Source organism: Oreochromis niloticus, linkage group LG7 (assembly GCF_001858045.2).
Source record: "Oreochromis niloticus isolate F11D_XX linkage group LG7, O_niloticus_UMD_NMBU, whole genome shotgun sequence".
NCBI lineage: Eukaryota > Metazoa > Chordata > Actinopteri > Cichliformes > Cichlidae > Oreochromis > Oreochromis niloticus.
In genome coordinates this window covers 33,667,829-33,679,062 of record NC_031972.2, presented here as the reverse complement: position 1 = coordinate 33,679,062, position 11,234 = coordinate 33,667,829, and the positions used below count along the sequence as shown (strand labels likewise).

Genomic DNA, 11,234 nt, shown 5'->3' with positions numbered 1-11,234 from the left:
TGGATTTTTAATTAACAGGTGCAGCTGCATAGACAAACAGGACAGCTGCTTGCAAGTGTAAACCAATCACAAACCAAATGGTTTTTAAATCAGCTGTAACATGCACATTTACTATTACAAGGATCCAAGCCGTCGCTCCTCCTCCAGAGATTTCTCAGTCAGTCAGTGCTGATTGGCAGTCAGCCAATCAGCACAAAGAGTCTGAAACACCTCTCCATATCAGATTGCAGGCATCCAGGCTCCTGTGGGAAAAGCTGGGTTAACTGTCTTCCTGACAGTTGGAGTACTTGGAAGTGAAACTGTCCTGGTTTACAAAATTGGTTCTAGCTTTCAAAAAGTGTGAAGCTTGTGGGAATGAAAGCTGAAGGAAACTGTGCCATTAGCCTGTGTAATCCAACCAGATGTTTGGGAAAGGGACACTCTGAAAAAGAAGAAAAGGGCAACCTCCTTCATGGTACCCAATTAATTTAAAAGCTGCTAAGTGGGAAAAGTTTCCAGTTTCCTCCACAATAGCAGTTTGTTGGCTGCAACTAAAAAATAAAGGCAATACAGGAGTTTCACCAAGGGTCCCACATTAAAATGTTCAACTTTACAAAAGAAATAAACAAGTGTACAACCTGATAAAAAAGGTTTCTGTGGAGTGCTTCCTGCTTCATAACAACAGTGAAGTGACAAACCTTTTCACAGCTCATGCTTGAGGCCTAAAGGTAATGATTGTCTCATCTCTGCAAAGGCCTCAGACCGGTAGGTAACCATCTGGAAACCACCGATAAACTGAGAAAAATTTACTCTTTCCAGCTGGTTGGTGAGTGGTTCCTGGCTCTTGCTAGATAGAATCAGTCATAAAGAGGGTACGTCACCAAAAACATCCTTGTGATTGGTACTAAATTGCTACAGTTGCCTGTAGCAAACCAGCAACAGAACATTGATCTCTTCAAATTAAAAGATGTGCCTTGCCACTGTCAGCACACAGTCAACACATTTCAACAGATGCGGTTTTTCACAATTTTTTTTTTTTACATTATTCATTTTTGGTGTGTGTTTTCATAATTTCAGTACTGTCTGGACAGTAGTTGCCATGTTTGGAGACAAGTTTGCTAGCAGCCAAACTTTACTTAGGTAAAGTGCCTGACCTTTGGTCATGAAAACCTGGGCTTTCTAAGGTGGATGGGTGACTTAACATTGTCTACATTCACCTTTTATGGTTTTTGAGGCCAATTCCTGTGAAATATTTGGGAGGTTTCAATATTTAACATATACTCAGATGGGGCTTGATTTGTTCATGCTGTCCACACACCTCACCTTTTCTGTGACATTTAGATTTAGTGGTTTATTGTGTTTATTGTGTGATTTATTTCTAGTGATGTTAGCACATTTCCAGTTACTAACTTGGTGAAAACATTATAGAGTCCACAACATCTAATTTCTTCATTATTTATGGGAAACGTCCTGTGGTTTGGACTAATAAAGCTTTGTAAACAACTATTTATACTTCAAGGCTACCTGAGATGACTGAAATAAGGCTGCAAGGCTCAGTGCCGTGTAGTGTGACTCAACAAAATACACTGTTGACATATAAAGACTGATGGCATCACCAGAACTGTCCAATGACTTGTTTGCTGGTCTGCTCATGTGACCATATACTTCCTAAACATCTTACTGAACTCTCTATACATACTGAAGCTACAGACCAGGTATTGCTGCTGCTCTCGGGTCAGGTTTCAGTGAGGTCAGACAGCAGCAGGAGTCCACTGCACCTGTAATGGGATCCTCGGATCATCCTGCTGCTGATGACAGAAAACTACAGCAGGTCAACACAATCTGCAGACCAGACAAACAGGCTTTAACACGATTTCTACAACAAAAATTGATTTAATGTGAAGGAGTCTTCACTAAGTTATAACTGCTGCGTATACAGCATTTCTTGATTCAAATCAAATGTTTATTTAATAAAGTTGTTTGCTAAGATTACTGCTGCTTTATTGTGTTAGTTTGTAAGGCAACTAAATGGCAGAACATGTGGGTGGTTACACATGTGTATTTTTTTCACACTCATAAGTTTTTTGCCAGGTTTTGAAGAGATCATCAAAAAAAAAAAACAACAACACTCTGTGGTGTCATTTAATTAATACGACCTTAGCTAATTTTATTAATCCTTGTTAATAAAGTAAATAAAGTCCTTGTTATTAAAAAATATCCTTTTCAAGTCTGACCTGGCAACAAATGCAACAAATTCTTTAAAAGTGTTTTACTCTATAGTGTCAAACGTATTCACTCACCCGTTGAAATCGTTGAATTCAGATGTTCCAGTCACTTCAGTTCACTTCAGTAGAGCTGTGCTGTTATGGTCCGGGTGAGTATTTAAGACCAGCATTCACCACTATCTGCCACCAAGTGATCTGCTAACCTTAGTTAGTGTCGGCCCTCACAGCTCACGTCAAAGTCTAAGTTTGTTGAAATAACAAAGGTCTTCACAGGATCCATGCCGACTTTCTCATACTCACCGCTCATCTCGATACCAAAGTTTTTAGCTGCTAAAGGCTTCAATTTGTTCCTCATCTAGTCTCGATGCTGAGCAGGTAATGAAAAGGGGATATTAGAAATGTACTCTCTCCAGACAGCTACCTGTTCTTACCAATAACGAATAAGATTACAATATAATCTGTGACAGTGAACTGTTTGTTGGTGAGAGAGCAAGAAAATTAGCTGATAGTGTTGATTGTGCTGCAGATAATTTTATCTAGTTTAATAACTTTCATGTTGGCATTGAGATATTATTAGAAAATGACTAATTCTGACTATAATCTCATTAAATGATTATAATAACAGTCCTCAAGTTTTATCACCAAAGTAACCCTTTAATAATAGAGCGTGTTACAGCAAAGTAGTCTCAAGAAATATATCAAGACAACCATTAGCAAGAATAATCATAACTTTATTTATTGCTGTACCATCTGTATTGTAGTACAGGTACATAATTCAAAAACAACACAAAAAACCTTCAAAGCAAACAAAATAATAGCCTCAATGTAATAATAGCAACAAATTTATATTTTCATGCTTATATACTTTTAATCAGGGGAAGCACTAAATGTGTCTGACAGCATTAAAACTCTAAACTTGTTTCATGTTGATCCTGTCCACTAGGTGTTCTCAGTGAGCCTGCTACTTTTATAAGCATGGCAGTGTAATAAGTGAATTGCCTCAGCAGATGCTATTATGAACTTATATATTTCCAAAACATGTACTTCGTAAACATCCAGATTTTCTGTTTCCCTGGCACTGAAGAGGTCAGATGCATAAGCGTGACATGTATCTGACCCATTATTTAAACCAGGTTGTTTTTAAAATAGCAACAGTGTCTCTGTTAATTTTAACTACAAAGCTTTACTTCTCAAATATCAACTGCTATTAAGAAAACAATCAGCAAAATGCGTAGAGAAAGAGTAAATCATTTTCCCCCTTGGTTTGAACCAAATGAGCTGAAATACAGGTATAAGAGTGACTTAGGGGTCCAATTTTATGGTACTTTTTCTGATGTTCTAACTTTGACATTTGGACCAAAGTGTGAAGACTATGCATTTTAAAAACTGACCTTATATTTAGCACTGCCCTTCAAGCCAAGATACAGGATTTTAATAAAAACAAACATTCTTTTATTTAATGTGCACCAATATCAGTATTAAACATAAATATCATGTCCTATAACAACAATGAATGCAGGAAATTAAGTGAAGGAATTATGAAACTGTGATGCACAAACATTTAATGTCTGAAACCAGATCTGAAGTTCCTTTTAGCCACTAACGTACAAGTGAACATGATATTCATAATTATAGTAGTTTTTGTACCACGGTGCAGAAATTCATGAAACTAATTTTTTACTCCTTCAATTGAAATACCCTTTTTGACATTATATTCACTTTCATAAACACTACCAAGCACTTTCATGTATCTTTGTCCAGCCACTACAATTCCTTCCTCAACAATTCAAACTTCACGTACAACTTCACTTACTCTGTTTTTCCTCAATCATAAATACTAGTTTTGATTGTGCATACCAGAAATTAATTGGTTCAGCTCTTACAGTAGCCAGAATATGTTAGGGGAATGCTTTAGCGCACTTTAACAAGACTTTTAGCCACTGAAATTAAAAAAATACATATGCTAAAATTAACCTTTGCCTTTGTGTCCTAATGATTGGAAAAAGTGTGCAATGCCAATCAAACATTTTGTCCAGCCTTTTTAAGCTACTTGTGAAAAAGACCAAGAGTCCCTTCCTCTCCTTGTGAAACTGACAATACAATAACTCATCATTTATTTTTAGTATTTTTGTTGTGAAGCTCTTTATACAAAAAGGGAAAAATGTGTAAATTTCTTTCTAGAGGCCAATTTATAAAAATTAGCTTACCGAAAATTAGCTAGCTATTAGCTTGTTAGTTAAGGGTTTGCATATAATCTGAAAGACAGAGATTCACAAATCTGATGAACTACATAGTCATGTTCTACTTATTTTGCTTTCAGGCCATTGAGAGGTTTGTATGGTGGAACTAGGAACTTCCAGGATTCATTCCAACCTGACAGCGACTTGAAGGACATCTGCTTTTTCAAACTATCAGGCCTAACCAAGAATCTCCAAGATTCTTCCCACTCTTCAAGGAACTTTTCATTGGTTTTATCCTCAGGATTTAGCTTTTTTTCAGAACTACCTTTCCTTGAACGTGGTTGGGTTTTGCCCAAGAGGTGGCATCCTGCCCACTTCTTTTCTAATTGTTTGTCCTTGTCATTGTTGGAGTACAAATGCCTTCTTGTTTTGGCTGTTTTTGTTATGATGACCCTTGGGTCACTGGTTCCCTTTAGCTTTCTTTTCTCTTTGTTATGCACCTTGGCACTCTGCAGAAACTCATGGGAGTTTCTCCAAAGGCTGTAGTTTGGTGTATTGTTGTCACACATCTTTCTGATATTATTTTGTGTTTTCTTTTCTCTTGACCATTCGACTGTATACTGACAATGGTTAGAAGGGGACTCCAGCCAGGATTTTTGCACTTGTGGCATTGGGTTGGCAAGTCTGAATGACTTTCCCCACTTGCATCCATGCTCGCGTGCACTGGCATGTTGCTGTTGAATAGTGTTGCTTATACTTTGCCTAACTATTTCTGAAGATCCAAAATGACTTGGCTGATGACTGAAAAGAGATGCAACTTTCCATGAAGGGCTCCAATCTTTCTCAGGGTATCCTTCCCTGAAAGTCTGGCTGTCAAAAGACCAGCTCATTTTAGCTTTGATTCTTTCCATGGAAGTCTTCATCTTTAGGTGTTCGATTTCCAATGATTCATTCACCCAGTTCTCTCTAGCCATTGATTCAGTCCAGTGTGTGTGGTACATCGACCACTTCCAGGCTTCTCTCCACTGAGTTAAGGAGGGTTTATCATGATGCAACTGAGTCTCTGAGACCATCCAGGATGCCTCCCAGTCTGAAATTGCAGTGACATGTCTCCCTTGTGTCCATGATTTGTCAGGATTGTGAGAAGTACCATTTCCTTGGTGGATTTGCACCTTTTTCTGTCCAGGATCTGATCGATTCTGGTTTCTTGAGAACTTCCACGATTCCTTCAAACTCCACTCCCTAGTTCCCTCACTACTAGGGAATGCCATAAGTACAATGTGGCTCTGGTACTTTGCTTGAGCTACACGGTTTTGAGCTGGGGTGGACCAACCCTGCTGCCACAGGTCAGCCACTTGGTACAAGGGCTGGCATGTAAACTTCCATGAGTCATTCCACTCTGCAACAGCTGGCTTCATGTAACCCCCCTTTTGTGAATCTTTGAAAGAGCTGGGTAAGTTTATCCTCAGTCTTCTTCTCTCCAACCTGTTTCTATGCTTTATTGTCCTCCAAGAGTCAATCAATTCTGAGAAAGGCAATTTTTTTTCTAAATATTTCAGAAGAAATAACTTAGACTGGCTGAATTCTCTCTTTGGCTGATATATTATGTTGTGTTTCAGGTGCTCATACTGTAAATCTGCTTCTTCTGAAGTTGAAAAATGCACCTTAGGGTTGTTGTCCAACAACTGCGACTCCAAAGCAGTTTCTGCCCTTGGTGGCAAAGTCTTAAGGACTTTCTCTATTTCCTCACATGGTTCTGAGTTGTTTTTGGTTACCTGCCATGACTTGCTCCACTCAGAGACTCCATTAAATTCTTTGCAATGCTGCAAGTATAGATGGCTGTCTTTATGCGCATCTGACATAGGCATGATTTTGTGGAAACAGGGCTCTTTGTGTTGGTTGTGGTCATTAAAGTCATCGTCTTTTCTCAAAATGGGATTTGAATTCTGAGACTTGTTAATGACCACCTTAGCTACTCGCCATGAGTTTGCCCACTCTGGACTCTGAGATTTTTGGTGTTGAGGCACCTCAGATTTTTTGCAGCTATGGTGATTTACAAGCCTCCAACATTCTTCCCACTTGGAGCTTATCTCTTGATTGTTGTCTTGCTTCTTAGCAACACACTCATTCAATATACCATCATCTAGAACACTGATTGGATCCTGCTGAATTGCTGACTTGGTTGATCTCCATGACTCACTCCATTCTGATGAGTGCACGACTTCATTGTGGTGATAAGTCTCAAGCAGCAATGTGAAAAATCCAGATTTGGGGATATTCTCTCCATTTGTATCTTCTTTGCTGCATGGATCAGATTTTTTCCAGGACATCTGCCAATCTTCAATGGGAAGACTCAAATTTAGCTGCTGTGAATCCATCTTCCCATTGTCAGGTTTTATCCAGACATTAAGGTTCTGTGGATTCATCACATTTGGCTCATTTGACCATGGTTTCCCAGTTTCAGAGCAAGGTTGCTGGGTTGCAAACATCCAGCACTGGCCCCAGTCTATGGCGCTCTCTGTTGGTGATCGCAAGGATTTGTTGTACTTCCATGACTTCCCCCACACCAAAGTGGAAGGTTGAGTTTGAGTTATGAACATGAGTAATTCCAGCCTATTTATTTTTTTGTCCTGACCCTTTTTGTCTTTAAGGTTGGGAACCGCAGTAGAGAGGCCTTTGCTGTGGCTTCTTGGTCTGCTGAGTGGACCTGAGCCTGTGACATGAGGAAGAGTACGAGGAAGCTGGGGCTGTTTGCTCTTCCAGACATTGTTGTCTATCTGAGCCTCAGGTGGTTTAATTTTCCTTTCCACCCTTTTGTATCCTACCGGTTTAGCAACCATTCGATTTGCCCAGTCCTGGTTAATTCTGTAGAAACACACATAGAAGAAAAAATGCATAACCTATAACAATCATCACAATTTAATGTAAACAATAAGCCCATGATGATTATTTTGTTCTTGCACTTGAATTTTTACAACTTTAAGTGATTATCACGTGATACAGCTAATGTTGTTCATAAAGTAAAATTACATTTTGAACTTTCAATAACTTTCATTATTAAAATGAAGAATTTTCTGAAAAATTGCTTTCATCAGGCACCAATTTGTTCAGGACAGAATATTTTTAGTCTCACTCAACTTTTCCAACTACATAAACATGGACATAAATACAGGAATAATTGCCTTTTTTTTTTCTTACAAAAGACTTCATATAATATTCATCTTGACAACCGGAGAATTTTCACCACCTTTAAATCCAGTTTAAAAACTTCTGCAGCGGGTTTTACAAAAACTCAGGTATTCATTATGAATCAGCTCACCATAATTTATTTTATGTTTATGTTCCTTTACCTTGTCTCTGTCACTGTAATGTACAAAGTCTGTCTTTATTTGGAAACCCCTCTTACATAATCAGGAGAGGAGCAACTAAAATTAACACACAGGTTTGGCTTAGGCCCCTGAAGATTTTTGTCTGTATTTTCATCTATATCGTTTTATCTATACTGATTCTATGATATCATTATGCTGCCTAGCAGGCAGGAGGACCATGACTTTGCAGATGACCTTGCACTTCTTAAAGTTGATGGGTTCAGAGAGATTTTACTGTGCTTACACCTTAAAATCATCCATTAGAACAAGAAAGTCCTGGAGATCTCAACAAACAAGAGGAGCTATTGGGTTGATGGACAAGCAATGGAAAATACGAATGAATTCACCTTACATGAAGAAAAATAAGCATTTAACGAGATACAGAGAAGGGCACAGCCAGAATCAAGAAACCTCAGCAAGCCTTGACAATCCTGCGACCTGTCTGGAGATGCAGAGCTATGTTAAAACCAAGCTCCCGATATTCAACTCTACTCTGAACCTTTCACTGCAACCAGTCAAATGTCACTCAAAAATTGTTTAACTGGAATTCACAAGAAGAAGCGAAAAAGAGAATGCCCCAACATGACACGAAAGTGAAGTCTCATGGATGAACTGAAAGGTGCTGGCCTAGCTTGGGAGATTAAAAAAACAAATAAAAAAAAACAGAGACCACAGAAAGTCAGGACAAACTGCTGAAGCCCTATGCTTCTCAAAGAGTATTGAAGTTACAGTCACACCTTGGCTTTTGACTTTAAGGTATTTGTTTTATAAGAATATTAGATCTAAATACTGCTAAACACTGAATTCAAATGCACTTTGATGAATATAGCGAGAGTAGGAAATTCATAGACAGAAATAGAACAGAATCTGATTTTCCTGGTTCAGGAAATTAAGAAACCTCTGTGCTTTTTTGTGGTTTAAAGCAGCGGTCCCTAACCCCCGGGCCTCGGACCGGTACCGGTCCGTGAGTCGTTTGGTACCGGGCCGCGAGAGTTGAGGCTCAGGTGTGAAATGTATGGTTTTCAGGGTTTTTATCGGTTTTCAGCGTTATTTTGTTATCGTTTTTATCGTTAACTCGGTTTTCCTGGGTCTTTTCACGTGTGTTATGAATAAATCTTCTTTTTTTCGGTACCGGTACTAGTTTTATTTTGTTGTATTTATCCGCGACACCTTAAAGGCCGGTCCGTGAAAATATTGTCGGGCATAAACCGGTCCGTGAGGCAAAAAAGGTTGGGGACCGCTGGTTTAAAGTCTCTTCATTTTTATGTTTAATGTACAGTAACTTCTCCCTGACCTTCTCTCTTTCAGTGTTGAGTGCCAACTGTAATTTGTGTCACTTTGTTCAGGTATTCATTACACATCCCAATAAATCAGTTCAGCTGCCTGAGCTACCCAAAGTGTCATGACATCCAGTGCATTCTAGCACATGTACCTCCTCTCTTAGCTCTGATATCAGGGTTAACTGTTGACCTTTTAGTCTCGTGATGGATCAAATTCTACTTGTAGGACACACTATAATTTCTAGTTTTTTATTATTTTTATTATTATCATCCCTGATATTTTATGTTCATTTTATGAAAGCAGATTTTAGGCATAAGAAACACTTTTAATTTCAATAATTTGTCAGTCTTTCAGCATTATCATCTATAAAGCTTTTCTTTCCTCTATAACTTTCACCAGAACTCTGGATTTTCTTGTGTATTAGAGATGAAGAGAATCTAGGTGTCACTGAAAGAAAGAGTTAGTGCAAAAACATGTACAGTACACTGTGACAGCCAATCTCGTATTTAGAGAAATAAAAAATGTTACAAGTTAATAAAAATCCAGTTTAAACCATTTTAAGACATTTTAAGACTTGGGCTCATGTTACTGAATTGGACATAAGCCAAACGAAAAAATGGAAGTGCAAATAAGTGCAACAAAAAGTCATATAGAAACCAGCTCACCTTTGTAAGACTTGCACATCAAAATGACTTGTTCTGCTTTATCAGAAGTAACTGATATTCTGAGAGATTTAGACAGTAAGTTCTGTAACACTCTTATACTTTAGGGCTGTCAGAAGGTAAAATTTACCGTGCTCTTGACTCAAATAAGTAAAAAAAGTTGTCTTTTTAAGGCTTTCATAAATAAAATAAAATTAACAAAAAAACATATACACATGCATTCCCTTACGAGGGCAGAGCACTCTTCAGTATCCGTTCCTGCTCCAGTTTTATCTTCAGTTCATACTCTCGCATTCTGATCTCCCAGACGTTCTTCATGATGGAGGCACCGCAGCCGACCACCTCTGGGCTCCTCTCACTGGACATCTTTAAACTGCTTCAAACTCCCTGCACACAGAGAGAAACAGACCATTTGAAAAAGTATTAGATTTGTATTTTGACTCCTTTTTGAATGCCATTAATATCTCTCACATCCTGCAGAGATCAAGGAGCTGTACCTTGAGTGGTGATAATCTGAGTGACCAGGGTGGTGACACTGCCAACAGCTCTGCTGCTATATATACTGTCAGTCTGGGAGTCATTAACCTGTTAGACATTTAGATAGGGGCAGCCCTATCTAAAAATATAACAGCCTCTAACTCACACACTCACAAGATAATCTACACACGTACGCCTGCAATATTACTGTTGTAGTAGCACCTACTGTACTGCAGTTGGATTAGGGAAGGTATGTAGGGCTGGGCAAAGGTTTTTTTTTTACTTTGCTGATTATTTTTTGTGATTTGTTGTGATAATATTCTTGTCTATTTACTAGAAAAGCGTCCTTTATCCGATTGCTTCTTGTAGATCAACTTGGCTTGGCTGTAGCTCCATAAACTGGCCCTGTTGCAGTCAGTAGTTAACTGATTTTTTAAACTTCTCAATTTTGGCTGAACACAATTTTTAAAAAACATCAATGCTGCAGTCATGTTTACCATTGTTAGAACTTACGAAGAGCAACAGATATGGACAGTGCCCTTACTATGTTGCTTGGGCAGGAAAGATTGTTTGATATATTTGGCCAGTTATTGCATTTTGCACAACATGAGTGGCACTCCTCACTGTGACCATTTTTCATCCATGACATGGCTGGGTTAGAAGAAATATAAGTGAATCCGGTTACCTGTGTCAAACAGCTGAAGCATTTTTATTGGTCAAGAAATTACACCCACACTATGTTCTAATGGCACTCGCGTTGACAGAAGTCTTCATTGACTGAGGAGGCCAGAAGCACTGCATGAGTTCAGTCATGAGACAAGTCGGAGACCTTTGGCTGCCTGCAGTGGTCTCCTGCTGGTCCCAAAGCCTGAATCTGATCACCGCTGTCATGTGTTATTTCAGGTTTGAGTTTTATGGAGCATCTATCAAGCTCACACCTTGTGGCATAAATGTACAGTTGGAAATGTCAGACATCCTGGAACATGCTGAAACAGTCCAGTAACAGGCTTATCTTACAACAACCAGAAACATTTAGTGCAGACATCATTTTAAACCAACATA

At 38.7% G+C, this 11,234-nt stretch overlaps 1 protein-coding gene across 1 annotated transcript; it reads right to left on the bottom strand.

The window, feature by feature from the left end:
* Positions 1-2,929: 2,929 nt before the first annotated feature.
* Positions 2,930-10,342, bottom strand: LOC102078798 (uncharacterized). The gene is made up of 3 exons (XM_005470518.2): positions 10,193-10,342; positions 9,925-10,082; positions 2,930-7,249 (listed from the first exon to the last, which is right to left on the bottom strand). Exons 2-3 carry the CDS (start codon positions 10,059-10,061, stop codon positions 4,510-4,512), a joined length of 2,877 nt encoding a protein of 958 aa, XP_005470575.1. The 5' UTR covers positions 10,062-10,082; positions 10,193-10,342; the 3' UTR covers positions 2,930-4,509.
* Positions 10,343-11,234: the final 892 nt, after the last annotated feature.